The sequence below is a fragment of the Hyalella azteca genome, unplaced genomic scaffold (assembly GCF_000764305.2).
Source record: "Hyalella azteca isolate HAZT.00-mixed unplaced genomic scaffold, Hazt_2.0.2 contig12391, whole genome shotgun sequence".
Taxonomy (NCBI): Eukaryota; Metazoa; Arthropoda; class Malacostraca; order Amphipoda; family Hyalellidae; genus Hyalella; species Hyalella azteca.
In genome coordinates this window covers 163,962-184,504 of record NW_025942351.1, presented here as the reverse complement: position 1 = coordinate 184,504, position 20,543 = coordinate 163,962, and the positions used below count along the sequence as shown (strand labels likewise).

Here is a 20,543-nt window from a genome sequence, read left to right as displayed (position 1 = left end):
ATCCTAGCATAAACTTTAGTCGTTAGATCATTTTCATGGCATTAAAATGATGCAATAGTTTGTCATGTAATGTAGCTTTAGAATACGTAAAATTTCCAAGTTTTATTCAATACAGTCATCAGTGTTTTAAGCATTCACCGTAGCAACAAGACCTAAAGAGTGGTTCGATCAGAGCTGTACTAGAACCTGTGTAATGGTAACAATCAGAGCAATAGATTTGCTTTCACGGCAGTCAAAAAGCAATTTTGAAGTGTAACTTTTTGCTTCGTTGTAACATATTTAATAAATCTAATGGAAATTAACCTTCTAATAACATACTGTAGAACTTTTGTAATCTAAATTAATCAAATAAATTATAAATAATGAGAGACAGGCATTTGAAAAGAGAGTTTAGGGCGATATTAATTCCAAACGACTCGGAAACATGGAGGCGATTGAGAACATGAAAATTATTCATCGTGTTTTGCCACACTCGGCTGTTGTACGATCAGCTACAGACGGTTTCAGCAAGGAGACTACTGCTGAACAGACGACAATATCCGTTGTTAAGAAATTTTTATAACAATTATAAGAATTGGAAGCAATTTTTCGTCTCTTTGCAAACTCGGTCATCCATTTGATCATTGAAAAGAGGATATTCATATTAAATTATAGAAAGAGGCAAAACTAATCAATCAAACGCCTACGACTTAAGTATATTCGCCTCTATACTAGGCTTCGCAAAATGGCAACACGATCCCAGGTCCTGCCCGGCAACTATATTAATCATAATTTGAAAAAAACGCCAGCTTATCTAGCACCGACACCCGATACTCCAAAATGAACATGAAAAACGTTCACTTGTTTGTGAGCCTCTTCCCATCAGTAAATCAAATGTATACAAGGATTCAAACGCCTGTGTTTCAACGGACACGTTTGTCTCGGCAGTAACTGGAATGAAGGCGCGAAATTGAGAAATCCAATTTCGTTCAGATTTTATAGCGGCAATGAACATCAGAGGCAACATTGGGGCTCTCAGAAAGAATAAATATCGCAACTGAACAAGTTTGCGAGGAAGGCCAAGATACGAAAATGTTGTCAATGCAGTAAATTTGTTCCCACAAAAACCGCGCCGGTGTTGATGCTATCAAAATTTACATGACACCTATCGAAGTGCATCAAGTGGATTCCGTCGATACTCATCAAATTTAGAACACAAAATTAGACGATACTTGACAGAGCGTTATTTACTGCCATGTACCAATCAGCCCACTGCCCAATGGCTATGTACCAATCAGCCCACTGCCCAATGGCTATGTACCAATCAGCCCACTGCCCAATGGCTATGTACCAATCAGCCCACAATGTACATCACTAATGTACATTACTTGACACAATGTACATTACTTGACACAATGTACATTACTTGACACTAATACACTAATGTACATCAGCCCCCAATGTACCAATAATGTACTAATGTACCAATCAGCCCACTGCCCACTGCCCAAAAAATAGTTGAGTTCAAGTCCACGTCCCGTCCGACCGCACGCTAAAACCGGCACAGACCCGCAAGCAATGAACTCAATAACATTGAAAAATCAGCGTACAGTTCCGTACAGAGGACGAGGAATTCGTGTGTTTAACCACTAACGTTTAACAAGGCCCAGTTACAAGTGTAATGCGATCAGCTGTTTTTCTACAAAATTAAGTAACACATTACCGGATAGCAAGAGTGGCACATTACAACTTTGAATTATAAACTATCAAGTGACGGCGCTAACAACTCAGTTCATTCTAATACATCGACAGTCGACGTACAGATATAAACTGAAGCAAATAAAATGTGAGTGCTCGAATAAATTTTTGCAGAGCAGGAGCGTCTAAACGGACACTTTGTTTTGTACTTGGCGGAATATTTCATAGTTTTCAGCCTAACCGAATGTCTGACACGACTTTAAATCTAGGACATAACTTAGTTCTAACAAATAAGAACAATGCTGAACACTGTAAGATTAAGGTGGCACACAGAACCATAAATGTTGTGACACATGAAGGCGCTGCTCCTGGTATAGCGTAAACATGATTATAATTATACTGGGTGAAGCAACATAAATGCACTCATGTCCACTCTTCTTATTGCTGTAATCCGCGCTGAGTGGCTGAGATGCGAACATTATTAAAGTACCAGCAACATCTTAATTATGAACACTTCAGAGGCCATCGCCGGTGGATAAACTACAACAAATTTTGCGTCCACCTCTGCAAGGCAGGTCAACGCTCTCACAGCTCAGGAAACTGAAGGTTTATTTTGTAGAACTCAGCCTGAAATCCCACATTACTGCGAATTACTTTCAGTTTCTCATGTTGAGAAAAGCAAGCATAACAAGGATACAAGGCCAGCATTTTGTGGCACACATTATAAGCAAGATCCAAGCAGAAGCAATATAAAATTCATCTTTGAATAAATGAACCCGAATCTCACTTCAACTTGGATCGTCAGAGATTATGAACAATTTAAACTGTTACGGAGGAAAAAAATATAGGTAAATAGATATCAGTCAAATACTAGATTTAGGACGGATTAAACTCCCCTTAATTCCAGTCGCTGATTACATTTTAGTCTGCTGCGAGGAGCTTTGCACTCCAGAAAGGCTAATGGCAAGCTACGCCTCGTCATACAGAAGTTGACACTAAATAATCCAGGAGATCATAACGTGGCAAGATTTCCCCATAACATTATTGTTCTGACTTGGCATCTGTTATTGCTGATGCTCACTGAGCAACATCTCTTTGCTACGACGAATCTTTTACAAATGACATCTAATTTAGAAATTCTCTAAACCTCAGCAACTCTCGCTAGACCTGTGCTCAGATAGCACAGGAGAGGAGGCGACGGGAGCTTCTCGTGATCCGAAGCTAGACCTTCAAATATGTTTCTTAAAATTAACTTCGCTAAAATACACGAACGCCTACTGAGAGGCTCGCAACATAGCAGGACACCAACCTTACAAATTTCTTATTTTGCTTACTAATTTCCGTTCCCCATTTAGTTTAACACAAGTATTTTTAACACAGAGGCTGGGAGACAAACATTATTGCAGCAACAAAACACTCGCGGTCCTGGCATATTTAGCACTCAAGCTACACAGAATATACTTCACATGTCTTGTGTTGGTCGACAAACTGACGTTGCATTCAATGAAACTAAATCCGACGTTTAATCAAAAGTAGTACTGGTAATTAATGTCACTAGATTGCCTCAACCGCATCAAATTTCTAGGACTGGTACCCAGCGTACATGCCCATCAATGGCTGAATATAAATTACAAACAGATAAATAAACCGGATAAATCAGAATACTTGAACTAAAACGAACATCTGCAATATAATGACATGAAAAGCAAGGCAAAACAGTACCAAGTTCAGCTTCATTTCGCACATTATCTTTACGACTACAACATTAGTGATAGATTGCTGCTTGCATCTGCATGCGAGATAGTTCAATAGTGTTTTATCGACCATCAAAAAGTAAAGGCTAAAAAAGACTATGAACGTTAGAAATGTACCGGTATAAGGAGAAACTTATGTATTTTATGTACCGGCATAGCTATCGGATGCTTGTGGACAATTATATATTGTGCCTACAGTCAATAGAATAAGAGTAGTGAGTGAGACAAGACATCCTAGCGTCAGTAGTAGCGCACAATTACAGCCATCACAAGCATGCCAAGTAAGCCTATACGCGAATTTTGGGACCGGATGAAAGGACATATCCAGAATTTGTGTCTTTTTCAGAGACTATAAATTATGAGAGTTCGTCATTAGCAATAAATTACAAAAATATTTAGATATTACTCTCGCGCTTCATCTTTAATCTATAAACACTTAATGTCGATACAAAACATCTTGTAAAGCATCTATCTTTTTTTTAAAGAAAGAGGTTATGAAATTTAGGAGACTCGTTTAAAAATACCATATATAGTGATTGGTGGTCATAAATAAATAAAAAGCATCGTCAAGAATATAAGATCATCGGTATAGCACCTAGCAAAAAAAGTGAAATAGTCCAACGTCTGATAAAAATGAAAACGTATCACAATTTTTGTTCGCAGATGCATGCGAAATAAAAAAAAAGGACGGATAAGAGTTAGACTGTGATTAGCTGTGGAAGTGCGATGTATTGACATGATGTGGTGGCACAGAGCTGTTGCTGCAGCTACTGGAGCTGGACAAATAGACCGCAGATGACGAACATGGCAGGGAGTTATGCAGCGGCTGAAGAGCGTGTGAGAGACTTGTTCCATTACCAAGGGAGCAAGGGATGGGTGACTGACGAGAACAAGACGTGCTTGGCGGTGAGAGATGGTACACGTGTCGTTCAGACGACGACGACGACGATGATGTAGAGCTTTGCTGCATACGGGCATTGTTACTCATCGAGAGTGGCACAGGCTCACACGAAGAAGACGATGGAGTGCACGTGGTGGTGGTGGTGGTCAGTCCTGGCGTCGAGAAGTTGTAAGGTCGCTCCTGCGACGAAGTTGTAGACTGAGGCGGGACATGGCTCGTCAGATGCGGAAATGGTTGTCGAACAGGCGTGTTGAAATCTTGCGAACTGGCCGAGATGGGGCGGCTGCCGGTGCTCGATGTAGTAGCACAAAAGACGGGAGAGCGGGACACCGTCAAGTCAAAGCTCAGTGGACGCAAAACCATGCCCTCACACTTGGAAGATAGGGTGGTTGATTCAGGTGTATCGAAATGAGCGGGTCGCGGTGCAACGCATTCGAAATGGGAGGTGCGAGGAGTGGATGTCTCAAAGAGGGAAGTGCGGGACGAAGGTGTCTCGTAGAGGGCAGGTCGAGGGGTCGGACCCTCAAATGGACGAGGTTGAGTTCTGAGGACGAGAGTGTAGGAGAGGGAGAAGGCCTTGGAGTCTGGCGATGGTGGAGATGACGGCGAAGAAAGTACAGCAGAACACATCAGGAGGCACTCATCTTGGAAGTTACGGACAACCTGAACACAAAATAAACTTGAGAAAATAGGATAAATTGCAATCGATGCTAACCGTTGATTTATACAAAGGAAAATTCATAAAAAGGGCAATAAAGTTGGAATTTAGTAAAATTTAAAATTATTCAAACAAATGCTAAGGAAACATGAACAAGGAAATATCAATAGAGCTAAAACAAATAACAAAATTGAATTCTTGACTTTAGATAACATGGATTTAGGTTTCGACATAATTTTATATTAACGCTGTGAATGTCCGCAAAGAAGGACTTATTTTTAGATCCCTGAAATTAAAAATGAAATCCCATGGGATCAATAACTTTCCTACATCATCAGATCTGAGATTAACACATCATTCCGCGTTATCAGAGGATACATTAAATGGCTTTAGCATTTTATACATCATTCAGCTCTGCCAGATAGTATAGCGTAGATCGGACTTCGGTCAATCGAGGGGGCCCAATCAATTCAGGTTAAAGCTTATTTAGTGCATTCAGACATCATCTTACTCAATTCAGACATCATCTTACTTAGGGTGTTCAGACATCATCTTGCTCAGTGCGTTCAGATATCATCTTACTCAGTGCATTCAGATATCATCTAACTCAGTGCGTTCAGATATCATCTTATTCAGGGCGTTCAGCAATCATCTTATTCAGTGCGTTCAGATATAATTTCATCCAGTGAGTTCAGATATCATCTTATTCAAGGCAACAACAAAGTCTTTGGACACCCACCACCTGACATAAGCAGCACAGAAACCCAGCTCTCTAGACTAGAGAGAGTACACCTAGCCAGGCTGCGCTGCGGCCACCACCCTTCACTGTAAACATACGCAAACAGAATCGGCCAAGCACACACAGGCACCTGCCTATCCTGCCAGAGAGCTCTCCACACAATCACTCACATTCTTCTGGAATGTCCGCTCTGGCAGGACCTCAGACAACACCACAACATAACCTCGACCCTACAGCTTTGGAGCGACCCCCTGTCGGTGGTGTCGTACTTGCGCGAGGGGGGGTCTATTCTAAAAATGAGACCGGGGAACAACCACAACAACAACAACTCATTCAGCGCGTTCAGTACATGATGGCCTAGGCACCTCATCATTGAGCTTGACGTGTATGCCTGAAGGTCCCTGCCAGACTACGTCCTGCACGGCGCACGGCTCGAGGGAGAAGAGGGAGGCCAGCTTCCTCACGAGCTCCTTGTACGTTGCTCGTTCCAGGTACAGCGCACTGTACACCGTCTCGCCCTCCGAGCAGATGTACAGCGTCAGTCGCGGCACTACGCTCCTGTTAATAACAGGCCATTAGCATATTGGCAGTAATAAAGCCATTATAATTACAGGTATCTATTAGTGCACATGTACAGCCGCGGCACCATGCTCCTGTTAAAAACAAGCCATTAGTATATTGCAGTAATAAAACCGTTATTAGTACAGGTATCTATTAGTGCATATATACAGACGCGGCACCACGCTCCTGTTAGAAACAGGCCATTAGCATATTGGCAGTAATAAAGCCATTATAATTACAGGTATCTATTAGTGCACATGTACAACCGCGGCACTACACTCCTGTTAGAAACCTTACATTAGAATATTGGCAGTAATAAAACAGTCATTTAGCACAAGCATTATAAGTGTACATTTACAGCCGCGGCACTAAGTTCCTGTTAAAAACAAGCCATAATTAGAAAATTGATAGTAATATGACCGTCCCTTAGCACAGGCGTCCATTAGTGCCCAAGTACAGCCGCGGCACAACGTTCCTGTTAAAAATAGGTCGCTAGTATATTGGTAGCAATAGAACAGAACATTAGTACTGGCAGTAATGAAGCCGTACGTTTGCACATTGGCCCTAATAAAACCATCTATTAGAATAGGCAATACCGGAACTGTTCATTAGTTTTGGCAGTACAATTCTACAGGTAACTGCAAGGGCAATTTGTAATAGTAATCAGGTAAATTGCACAATGATAACGAGTACAGATCACGAACATTAATGATAGAGGGGATTTGAAGAGCATGGTACGGGCAGAGTGATTAATCAGCAGCGCCTGATGCGTGTGGGGCGTAACATAGAAGCTACGTATCTAGCACTGTAAACCAGCAACCTACTTAGCGTGAATGGCACTAAAGACCAGCCACGTACTTAGCGTGAAGGGCGCTAAAGACCAACCACGTACTTAACATGGACATTAAAGACCAGCAACGTACTTAGCATGAAGAACCCTAAAGCCCAGCAACGTACTTAGCATGAAGGGCGTTAAAAAGTCGTATCCCGTCGGCCAGGCCGCAGATCTCAATGATCTCAGAGCGTGACAGACGTAGGATGTCCGTGGCGGTGAAGTTAGCGAAGGTGGCCGCGAGGTTCGAGAAGCGGTGATGCTTCAGCCACACTTGGATCTGCACGGCGGACTCGTCGCCTTCTAGCGCGCTGTTTAGCACGCTACCGGGGACCTGGAACAGAGGTAATTAGTCAATAAAATATACTGGTATATATTTTATAAATATTATTATGCTCAGTCACAGATGATAAAATTAAATGTGCATTTATAATAATTTAAAACCTATCAGTGCCTTTTACTTTACTAATTGATTGTATTTGTGTTTCTACTACTGAAATTCTTCTAGAACTGAATTTTGTGAGTCTGATGATGGAGCTGAACTCCGAAACGTTTTCTCTTATAAAGATATGGTGAATTTTTGTGGTATTGTTTTTGCTTTTAAATTCCTGGTTAACTTGCGATTTAAGCAAACAAGTGATTTTAATATTTATTAAAGATTATTATGCTCAGTCACAGATGATAAAATTAAATATGAATTTATGCATATTCTATATATACTCGGAAAATTCAAGATCCAGTTTCAGATAGACTTCAATAGAAGAGTGAAACCCTCAACTCCTCATAGCTTAACTGCAACATGGACATATATTTACAACTGATCTTTTATAATTTATGGTTATGGTTGAGGACTCGCATGATATGACTTATAATAACGGGGAATAATTTTCTCAATGTTTGAGTCCATAATTAATGCACTCATAATTCTTCCCTAAATAAACTGGTATCTTTGAATGGTTTCACACGGTCCCACACAACGCGAGACACACGCAGTCAAGTAGCAAGAAAATCAAATAATAAGCAAGAGCTCAGGAGGCTTATTTGTTCTCAATTCACTTTCACGAGATTTACATCAAAGATTTGGGAAAATTGAAATTCGAATAAAATATTCTGTCGTATAACATTCGAATCAAATATGCAATTATACCGTTTATACGCGATTCAAATCAACGAATCACACGCATGATTATTATACAATATACCGGTATTCATTAAAATTAGATTTAAGGTAAAAGTCACTAACATGAGATTCGATGAAGTCAGTGGCTGCAGGGTTGCCACTGTAAGCAGGGATGCCAACACAGGCGAGAAGTTTCCTCCTGAAACACAAAACGGATCAGATGCAGGCAACATGTCAGGCTTAGGGGATCAGATGCAACATGTCAGTTAGCATGAAATTCTCTGCAAAAACGGCCATGTAAAGTGCAATACTGTTCACAAATATGCTGGCGGAGCATTGCGTTCAGAAGTAGATAATTGTTATGTTGCGCACATTTACAAATAAAATAACAAAAGAGAGAAAGCTGGATTTATATGTAGTATCTTTTAGATTCAATTATACTTAGAAACCGAGAGGTACAGGAAAAGTTTTGGCGGTCTTCAGTGAATTTTACATATTGACTTTGCTCAACCTTGACATTATTCCCTCTTTTCTCACAAGTTTATATTAAAGTGAAATGATAGGTTTAACATGGGCGTTAAAGATGAATTCCGGTAAAGAAAGCAACTTCCAACTCAATTTTATCGAAGTGCTTTAATTGGATTCGATCAACAGCAGCCCGAGGCTCCTCTCACACGTATCAAGGATGTATTGTCAGCCACTGTTAGTCCGTAGAGGCTGCAAGCATCTATAAAATTATCTATATAATAGATCTGATTTTATTAGACACCATCACGACGCGATCATTGTTGTACTAAACTACTAATAGCCTCTTCAAATGACCAGTCAGCAGGCACACTGGGGTCGTATTAAACAGACAGGATTCACTGAACAAGGAGGGATTGGTTCATTAAGACTTAATCCATATCAGCGGCTGGCCCATTTGAAAGAAATTGACTTTGCCACCATTCTGACACAGCCTGCCCAGAACTACTGAATGTACCCTTCAGCCGCAGCCTGCCCAGAACTACTGACTGTACCCTTCAGCCACAGCCTGCCCAGAACTAATTCAGCCACAGCCTGCCCAAAACTATTGACTGTACCCTTCAGCCACAGCCTGCCCAAAACTATTGACTGTACCCTTCAGCCACAGCCTCAGAACTACCGACTGTACCCTTCAGCCACAGTCTGCGCAGAACTGACTGTACCCTTCAGCCGTAGCCAGCCCAGAACCCCTCAACCATCCGACGAGTTCAGGAACTAACTGCTGCACAGGAGACGTGGTGGCTGACGTCACGGGAGTGCTGCTGACGGCGATGCTGCCCGAGGAGCACACGATGCCAGGGGCAGCCTCCTGACGCAGCTCTGGACCGCTCCCCGCCCCCGACTCTGGAGATGAGCACCAGCGCTCCTCAGGAGCGTAGATGGCGTCGCCGATGTACTGCAAACAATCGTCGAGTTTGATGTGCGAAATCTTATGAAGAATACTAAAAACTTTCTAAGTTTATGTTTATTAAGGATACACAGGAGGAGTATAATGAGAACAATATTGGTGATATTAGATTTGCACTCAAGAAGGCTAACAAAGGTCGAATGATAGCATGCAATTCATCGAGTTTGTTGTGCAAAATCTTATGAAGAATACGAAATACTTTGTAAGTTTATGCTTATTAAGCAGACACAGGAGGAGTATACTGAGAAAAATATTGGTAATATTAGATTTGCACTCAAGAAGGCTACAAAGGTTGAATGATAGCATGCAATTGATCGAGTTTGATGTGTGAAATCTTATGAGGAATACGAAAATTTTTCTAAGTTTATGCCTATTAAGGATACACAGGAGGAGTTTACTGAGAACAATATTAGTGCGAGTATGTTAGCTCTCAGAAAGAGTACAATGATCGAAAGATGGTAGGCAATATAAATTGATGAACTGGTAATCAGCAATAAAATAATCATTGTACAGTTTACTTAACAATTTTTTATATAAATGACTCACGGTGGTCAAGATGGTGCACTCGCACGACTCCTGGAACTTCTCCCTTTCCTCGAGCGGCAGTTTGGAGATCTTGTCCCTGTCTTGTTTGTGCTTGCGGTCTGCACCTTTCAGCTGCGAAAACATTACACTATTATTTCCTACATAATTTAAAATAGTTGCATATTCACTATATTTATTAAGGAGAAACTGACTCTAATACGATCGTTGGAACCTGGACTTCAAAGAGGCCTGGTTCTCACAAATTGTTGAAAGGTTATTACTCCGTCAATCACTGACGGCTTTTCAAGCTAAACCTACTAATTACAGACGAAAAATCGGCCGCTACGTGCACTTAGGCCGCTACTTTTACTTAAGCCGCGATGTGTGCTTAGGGCGCTACGTGTGCATATGAGAGGTTTTATTAGTACCACATTTCTATAGAGACAACCTGGTCCGTATTTTACGTTTTTTAGCATGGAATCATTAGCAACATGTCCTCAAGTCGACAACGAAAATAAATAGTAATAAACAACGTCGAGTTTCGTTTGAATGCAAAAACGTTACAGTATAACAGTTTTTATCATACAAGTAAATAAAACTGTGTTTGAACGCAAAAACGTTACTTATAACAGTTTTTAAAATGCAAGTAAAAAACTATAAATTTTTACGCGAGAACGTTACTTATGTACAAACGTTTTGCCCACCTTGAAAACCTTCACTTGGCAGCCACATACGTTGAGACGCTGCATTTGTCCTCCGATGTTGGCACAAGTCTCAATCTGCAAAATTTCACGAGTTCAATAATTCCATTGAGAAACATAAAAGTTTAAAATGAATTCAACAACTAATTACTGAAAAACGACAGGACCTTACCAATTTATTATACTATGAAAAGCTCATCACTGTTGCTGAATGAGAATACATACACCAAGGCAGGATATTAAAGAACCTGATGCTAATAAGAAGCAAAGTATTTCCGCTGATTATTGTATGCCAGTATTATTGCACAGTATTAGCGTTTATTAACATCGGCTATTTCTGCAAGTACTCAGAAGAATGAATGCGTCATAATGTTCAAATAGTGACACATTTTCTTGCCCAGAGCACGAGCAGATTGCACCGTAGTAGTGATACGCTATTTTGCCGGGCCTAAAATTTGTTGCAATGACCCACACAAAAGTGAAAAGTACATCACCTCAATTTCACGTCAAAACCAATATAGGTAAATTGTGCATTTTTCTTTTTTAGCTTATCTTAGCTTAAAAAGAGCCTAATATCTCATATGCACATAATTAATACTTTTGGGTGACATTTGCTAGGATATTGAGCAAGGTTTTATGCATGCCTTCACACTATCTGCGACACTGATGACATAATAATGACGTCACTATATGCTGTTAACCACGTAGCCACGTCACTATATTCCTTTATCCACATATCCACGTCACTATATTCTGTTATCCACATATCCACGTCACCATATTGTTATTCACATATCAACGTCACTATATTCTGTTATCCACATATCCACGTCACCATATTGTTATTCACATATCAACGTCACTATATCCACATATCCACGTCACTATATCCACGTATCCACGTCACCATATCTCAAAAGTCATGATACAGACATTACAAATACCATTTCATGGCCCATTTTTGTACCTGTATCCGGAACGGGACACCTTTCTCGCCGCCATGCTTCCTCTGAGTGAACTCAGTGCTGATGCAGTTCACCTGCTCAGTAGAATTATTTTGTGGTTACATTATAGAATTATCAGCATCATTACTTGTGGTTACCTTGGGTCACGGTAACATCATTACATTACTTGGGTCACGGTAACATCATTTCATTTAGTGGGTCACGGTAACATCATTACATTACTTGGGTCAAAAATTATGATGAATAATGACTGCCTTACAATCTGTAAATATCAGAATGATGGACGATACCTATACATCATGTTTTAAAATTATATTTTCATGATCATTTTTGATTGGTAATACGTATTATATGTTGCTTCGTATGAAAAAATTACAGACTTTTTATAAAAGATGCACAGTGGTAAATAGTCATAGGTAAATTTAGTTCAAATGCTGTAAATTCATGCAATGATCCAAATACCAGCCCATGTCACCACTGGAATGAACGCAGTCCATATTAAACAAATAGAATGGAAGGCTTGTTGAGAAATTTAAAACGAAGGTCCAGATTATTTCAACAATGACCACACTAGGTTTTGTTTCTCCATTTCTCACCTTACTGCTTAGGTATATCACGACTGCCGATTTTAATCTTTAATTAGAACAATTTCATAACACATTTATCAGTAAAGACTGGCGACCTTAATGTAGGCGGCCAGTGCCTTGTTTAATTATTAAAGACTGGCGACCTTAATGTAGGCGGTCAGTGCCTTGTTTAATTATAAAAGACTGGCGACCTTAATGTAGGCGGCCAGTGCCTTGTTTGATTATTAAAGACTGGCGACCTTAATGTAGGCGGTCAGTGCCTTGTTTAATTATTAAAGACTGGCGACCTTAATGTAGGCGGTCAGCGCTGTTTAACTATTAAAGACTGGCGACCTTAATGTAGGCGGCCAGCGCTGTTATCATAGTACATTTATACTAAACCATGAATAACAATACCTCAATATAAATTAAAGACTACCACTCAATATTTTTAAATATATGAAAAAATAAAAAAAATCAAAAAAATCGAAAAAATCAAAAAAATCATGATTTTTTTATAAAAAAATCAAGTGATTTAATCATTTTGATTTAATCATTGCCAACCCTGGTTCAGACATCATCTTACTCAGTGCGTTCAGACATCATCTTACTCAGTGCGTTCAGATATCATCTTACTCAGTGCATTCAGATATCATCTTACTCAGTGCGTTCAGATATCATCTTACTCAGTGCGTTCAGATATCATCTTACTCAGTGCATTCAGATATCATCTTACTCCTGTCTCTTATACACATCTAGATGTGTATAAGAGACAGGGCCAGTGCCCTGTTTAACTATTAAAGACTGGCGACCTTAATGTAGGCGGCCAGCGCTGTTTAACTATTAAAGACTGGCGACCTTAATGTAGGCGGCGACGTCCTTGTTGGGGTCCCAGTCGAAGCGCACCACAGCCTGGCCGTGCTTGCTCTGCTGCACTTCGCTGATCCCGTAGCTCAGAGGCACGTCAATCTGACCATAATTGATATTAATAATATTTTTACACAATCCATATTTTACACGTCCATATTTATTCATGACTTTTACATTTTATATAATTTACCGAAACTTTTTTAATATACCGATAGATATTATCCTGTATATTGTTTCTGTCTCTTAACCATATCTGAATTACGTAGAAAAAACACTTGGCGTCTGACGTTGAAATAAAGTTTAAAGAAAAATTAACTAGTAATTAACGTCATTTGCTTGGAGGAAACAAGCAAAGTTAATCTTGATACGCAAGATGTGGTAAGACTAATTTTAAGCTGTGGTTTAAGACTAATTTTGAATAGGTGCATTGGTCAAGACGAAAACTCAAGTCTCTTAAGTAGGTAATATTTGTAATGGTAATTTCTATTTTTAGTACGATTTTATTGTAATGGTAATTTCTATTTTTAGTACGATTTTCTAAGATCAATTTCGTCTGGACACTTCTGAATATTGACCCAGAATACAGGCGAGGGAATTGTCATCTCCAAAAATTAAGCTAAATTCAATCATAAACAGTAAAATTCTAGAAGAAGATACGCCATGTATTTTCATAAAACAAATCTCATTTTAATAATTCAGATGATGTCCCCAGAATACATGTCGGTGAACTGTTATCTCCCAAAATTAAGCTAAATTTTAATCACAAATAAAAAAATATGAGGGAGCTGTTAACTAAAAAAATCAAATTGTATTTTAATCGTGAATTTCAGGTATATTGTGAGAAAACTATCGGGTAGGCAGATTTCTACCTCAATAATACGTCCATTGAGGTAGAAGAGTAGAACACTATCTCGGCAGAAAAACACTACCTACCTCAATGATCCGTTCATTTGGCCGCAGTTGATGCCATTGCGTGAGCTGTTCCTTCTCGATGAACTGGAAGCGACGCTCGTGGAAGCAAATACGGATGAACGAAGTGAACTTCTTGCCAACACATCTGCATGTTGAAAATTGTACATTAGAATGCGATCTGCACGCATAATTGACAGCCATTTAACATTCAAGTTAAAGTTATGAGCGGCTGCATTCTTCAAACGCGTGGTTGTGGCACTGACTTTCACACGCGGCAGCGCATGAAACTGGCACAACATAATCAAAGTAGGAATAAATTCCGTGCTTGTTCAGTAAAGTTAACATAAGCAAGTCAGGGAGACGCGATGGCTAGCGTCATCCGTTCATGTGAGTGTAACTAGGAAAGCTCTGGGGAATGGGCTGCTCTAGTTGCTCTATTGACAATGAAGTAGCAGCACAGCTATAAATAAATGCATACCTAGCTCACTTAGAAAATAGTTAACTAGCGAAACTACGTTAACAATGAAGTTCTATAGCAACTTAGGAACTTAACTATTAGTCCAGCAATAACACTGGTTTAGAGGACGCAAGGAACATGCAGACTAATTCTATTTAAAATTATCATGAACACTAGAACTAAACTATATAGCCATTTGCCAATAGACGAAATAAAATTAAAAAATGTCCGATTTCTATCTTAAACCCGTACAGCCACAAAGTCAATAAAACCTGCCATTGTACAAAACAAATAAGGTAAGATCACAGGGACTCACTTGGTGATGTCGCCGAGTTTCTTGATTTTGATCTCGTAAGGCTGTCCCTGGTTGAGGTAGGAGAGCGTGTCTTCGCTTCTCTTCACAGCCGTCGATGTGGGGACACTCAGGATGTACTGAAACCTTCATAAAAATACTAAATTAATAAAGTATTTAGAACTTTAAAACAGAATCCCTACAAGGCATTACAGCAACCTAAGCATCTTCTGCAAACATAGCAAAGAACATTCAACCGTCAAGGAAAAATATATAGGTACGTCACCCGAAATTTTATAATAATGTGATAGCACAGCATGCTGCGAAATTTTCTTGAACAGAATTCATTAAAGATGAAATCCAAGTTGGCATCAAAGATGAAATCGAAGCTGGCATTGAAGTTGAAATAGTACAATCCAAGCTGGCATTGAAGTTGAAATAGTACATTGATTTCAAACAAGGCAAACCTCGAGCATACCTGTTATCGTCATAGACTTGCAAGTCATGCTTGTCAGGAAGGCTGTACGCATCGTCATAGCCCAGGCTGAGGTCGTCCCCGGCATCACCACCAACGCTGCTTGAGCCTCCAGCATCCCTGGCATCACAATCTATTTCCCCAGACACGATTGGGTCCTCGCGGAGCAGCGCTGAGCTGTGATGGTTCAGCGCAAGGATCACCTGGTCCGGCAAAACGAAAGTCATACTTAGTCTTCGTTCCGAGAAACAAAATTTCGTGCCGTTTTTATGCTCGTTCTGAGCACTAAAAAAACTGAGGACATTTGTAGTCTTAAAAAATTAACTTTTTTAGTTGTTGATCTAAGCTTAAAAAACTGAGAACACTCGGAGTCCAACAAAAAAAAAAAATTTTGGTATTTTGTTGTTCTGAGCAGTAAAAATACGAGAACACTTGTGGTGGTACCAAAAACTACCGATTTTAGTTCCCATTCCAAGCAGGAAAAACGCTGGAAACCCTTGCCATCCTATCACAAAAATAAATTCTTGAATCACCGTTTACTATGCAAGTGCCCAACAAGCCAAGTATCACGGATACCTGAACATATGAACAATTGTAAAAGAGCTAATTTTAAATGCTCTAAGCTAAACACAGATTGGTGACAACATTCCGTGACTTGTGTATAAAATATTCTGATGGACATTCTAGACGACTGAACATCATTAATCACTTATATAAGAAGCTGAATAGAATCGTAATGCAACTCAGGGGCAATAGGTACTATCTAAAGAAGTTACGAGTTCGTAATTATGTCAACCAATTGCTGACGGCTTTCAAGTTGAACCCACCAATCACAGACGAGAAACCAGCCGCTACATAGGACGCTATGTGTACTTGAGTAAGTTATAGGTAGAAGTACGGCCCATGGCAGGAAATAACAAGAAATAAGGGCTGATATAAAGGCTTGCCCCATCCATACCTGCTCATGCGACTTCTGTTCAAGTTCAGGTGACGAATGGCTTGACTGGAGCTTAGCAGAGGAGATCTGAGATCCTCCATACTGGAGTCCATGTGAAGCTCCAGGGGAAGGGGAAGGAGGTCCAAGGGCGTCCTCGGAGGGCGAGGGCGAGAAGGTGCTGGAGGTATGCCCTTGGTGTGCAGAGTGGGCCAGGTATTGAGGTAAGTTTGTACCTACGCCGTCTTGCAGACCGTCATTCGTAAGCAACCTGCCCGCAAACGAACTGTACCATCATTTACAGACAAGAAATGTTACAATTCCTCTAGCTGGTATAAGTCCTCACGTCTTTAATAGGTATATATAGTCAAAATAAAGTGATAGAAATGCAAGAAACAGCTACATTATTGATTCATGGCCACCACAAGCAGGGGAAAAATGATTTCAAATGAAATGAATTTACGTTAAAATAAAGTGGACATCGGTGGCATTAAGAACAATGGCAAGCCAAGTTAAAAAAAAGCATTTCCTACGTTGATTCTTATTGATGTAGCATTTACTGCATGCTGAATCGAATTGATGTAGCATTTCTTACATATGAGTTTTATTTATGCAGTAGTATTTATTACATGTTGATTCTCTTTGACATAAAATTTCTTGCTACATGTGGATTTTTACTAAATAGATCACTTACTACATGCCGATTTTTACTAATGGATCACTTTCTACAAGTGGATTTTTGCTAATGGATCTCTTACTACATGTGGATTTTTACAAATGGATCACTTACTACATGTGAATTTTTACTAATGAATCACTTACTACATGTGGATTTTTGCTAATGGATCTCTTACTACATGTTGATTCTTACTAATGGATCACTTACGACATGTGGATTTTTACTAATGGATCACTCACTACATGTGGATTTTTACAAATGGATCACTTACTACATGTGAATTTTTACTAATGAATCACTTACATGTGGATTTTTGCTAATGGATCTCTTACTACATGTTGATTCTTACTAATGGATCACTTACTACATGTGGATTTTTACTAATGAATCACTTACTACACGTGGATTTTTACAAATGGATCACTTACTACACGTTTCTTCTTGCCCATATACTAACTTGAGAATGCGGTCAATGCTGTTGGAGTCTTCATACATTGCGGGGCCAGTCACGGTGGTTGAGATGTTCTCCAAGCGCAGCGAGATGGACTCCTGCTTGATGGTTGTCGCCACGGACGGCAGAGCGTGCAGTGCCTCACGCATGTTGTATTTCGACTGCGGGTTTTATGCTATACTTTACTAGTGAGTCTTGATGAAAGGCATGATGAAAATTATAAACATATTTCAACTGCGGAATACATGATATTTGGTATTAGGCATAAAATACTTTTATTTATAAGAGTTTTGGCGTTAGGCTTCAGAAATAATTTTGCATCATATTTTGATTGCAGAACTTTTGGACTTTGTTACATAAGACGCTTTGTAAAAGGCAAGATAATGAACTTTGCATCGTACTTACTTTGACTGCAAAATATTCATGACAATTTGTTCTTACTCACAAATCTAAATAACAAGCACAATGTTAATAACTAAGTCTAATAAATAATAACTAATTCTAAAAAAACTCACAAAATATACTATTGCTATACTCCTAAAAATCTAACATAAATAACAAATAAATTGTCATAAATAATAATCATAGGAAGTGGATGAATATGAACCATTTACATCTCACTATATTCAAAACAAATCAAAATATCATATTATTATCAGATTATAAACAATCTGTAACACACCCAACTAACACATAATGAACAAATAAATTGGTTATTGGCAAATAATTGCATGAAATGTACAGTTTTGTTTGACTTGCAGGCAGCACCTGTCAGTGATAGTGAATGGTGCTATCAGGTCCATCAACCTATAACTTTGAACAGCAAAGTTGACAGTAGTTGATAATGGCATTACAATTTGTGAAGGTTATAGATAATTGAACAAGTGAATGCCTATATCAGAGTCTTCTTTACTATGTAATGAGTTTAAAATGTTTTTTCTTCTCCTAAACACATATTGCATTTTTTTATGGTCCTTGATAACACCACTTTAATTCAACATAATTTTTTAATTCCGAATCAACACACAGAAGAATTATAATGAGTGCAACAAACTCATGGGAACATTGGTGAATTAGGCAACACTCACTGAAGACACATCAGTGCCAAGTCCACAGAGTGAGTCCTCAAAGTTGTCAGCCAGACCTTGGTTGATGTCTTCATCCTCCATCATGGGGGACTTGCAGGGGTCCTGAGACCCTGTAACCCCGCTACCTGTAACAGAATAAGTCATGAGCTCTTGCATCATGGGGGACTTGCAGGGGTCTTGAGACCCTGTAACCCCGCTACCTGTAACAGAATAAGTCATGAGCTCTTGTATCATGGAGGACTTGCAGGAGTCCTGAGATACCATAAACCCCATAATGAATTCAAATGCCATAAGATTAAGGTATTATATATAGAATTCTTAACCTACTATAAATGACAACAAAAAGCAATTGTTTTTTGTGCAGCACCTGACTGAAGCGGCACACCAACACCCGATGCAGAAGGTCCCTCCTGTCGAGGACGTGAGTACCGGGCCATGCGTTCAGCCTTCTTGTAGGGGGCAATGTCCTTGAAGCTCTCGTAGCCTGAGTAGTGCACGGCACGACGCGTCACCACCTTAACAGTCAATCATGTAAAATGTAATAGAATATATTAAAAGTTTATGAATAAATCTCATGAGGCGACATGCAAATATATGACCAATTTCAAAGCAATAAGAAGTTTGTATGAAAAATTTCAAGTCAGTATTGAAATTAAGCTGCAAATATGGAGAAATCCATAATGCCTAAAAATGTATAACTCAAAAACATGCTCAATATCAAATGAGAAATTGTAGGAAATGAATTTACACCTATGAACCTAATAAATTTTCAACAAACCAATGAAACAAAATCTACAAGAAGCAAAAATACCACCAATGAAAATATTAGACATATTTTACAGGACATTTTTTTCATCAAATAATTTTAAAAATAATAACTTCACTGTAAAAATTTAGAGTCATGACCAAACAAGGACAAATTAAGCATGGCTGTTTTTTTGGTACAATAGACTTTTAAGCTATTGGATTTTTTCATATCAAAATCTGTGAAAAAAATTAATTATGCTATGCTAAGTCTAAATTTGTGTAATCAGGCTGGGACTGCCCGGACTGGTTTATAAAAATATTATAGAAAACATTCCAGATGACTTAAACATTGCAGATGGCACCTTAATGAAATTAGGGCTCAATAGGTAATATAAAATGCAATCTATTATAAATGCTTCAAAACCATATTATGATAGAGGAAAAGGTACATGTAATTTATTGTGAACTTTTCTACTTCAAATACTTAACCAACCTATAGACAGCTAATTAAAATCCAGAACAGAATTTTCCAGCAATTGAAATTCTCTTTCACACTCATTCAAGCTGTGGGTTGAATCAAGTCCATAATAATCTAGGGCCACAAATACCTTTAAAATAACACAATGACATCATTCTGTAGGCTATGGGCAACTCTAATAAATACTATGTTGGTTGAAAAGTACAATAAATTTCTTAGTTCAAAAACCAAAAATCTCCCCTCTTTACTCTAAAAAATAAAAGTTTAGGTCAGGGAGTCCAAGAAATTCCCAGGTTCTTGGTCTGAAAGCCTCACATCACCATTGTAACTGAATTTTAGGACTCATGGAGTCAAAAAATCTTAGTTCTGGGTACTAAAGCCTCAACTGTTCAATTCAAAAACTTAATATTAGGCCAAGCAAGAGCTAAAAATTTCTACAACAATGTCTCAAAGTCTCACCTCTTCATCAAGGCTAACTTCTGCATCGTAGATACGTTTGCGAGGCCTGGTTGGTGCTGCACTGCCATTGAAAGAGCCACGACTCAGCCCACCAGCAGAATAGGTTCCTTCACTCATTGAAGAGTCTTACCAGTACCTGTGCCCTCACACACACAAGTCTATGCACCAAATCAATCTAACTAATCATTACAAAACAAAGGACATAAGAACACGTCTCACTTTATGCTAAAGTAGGAACTCATGGTTGAAATATATGATTTACTAAATCCT

General features: G+C 39.1%; 1 protein-coding gene across 2 annotated transcripts; it reads right to left on the bottom strand.

The window, feature by feature from the left end:
- Nucleotides 1-1,543: 1,543 nt before the first annotated feature.
- Nucleotides 1,544-20,543, bottom strand: LOC108679623. Of its 2 annotated transcripts, none has more exons than XM_047883255.1 (17): nt 20,274-20,543; nt 18,957-19,104; nt 18,590-18,714; nt 17,508-17,662; nt 16,396-16,657; nt 15,441-15,640; nt 14,987-15,109; nt 14,235-14,358; nt 13,290-13,400; nt 11,868-11,939; nt 10,904-10,978; nt 10,221-10,331; nt 9,487-9,662; nt 8,366-8,441; nt 7,248-7,456; nt 6,095-6,287; nt 1,544-4,995 (listed from the first exon to the last, which is right to left on the bottom strand). In XM_047883255.1, exons 1-17 carry the CDS (start codon nt 20,388-20,390, stop codon nt 4,141-4,143), a joined length of 3,132 nt encoding a protein of 1,043 aa, XP_047739211.1. In that variant the 5' UTR covers nt 20,391-20,543; the 3' UTR covers nt 1,544-4,140. The 2 variants fall into 2 exon arrangements, with proteins under 2 accessions (XP_047739211.1, XP_018023771.1); XM_018168282.1 differs by having other exon boundaries at nt 16,396-16,642.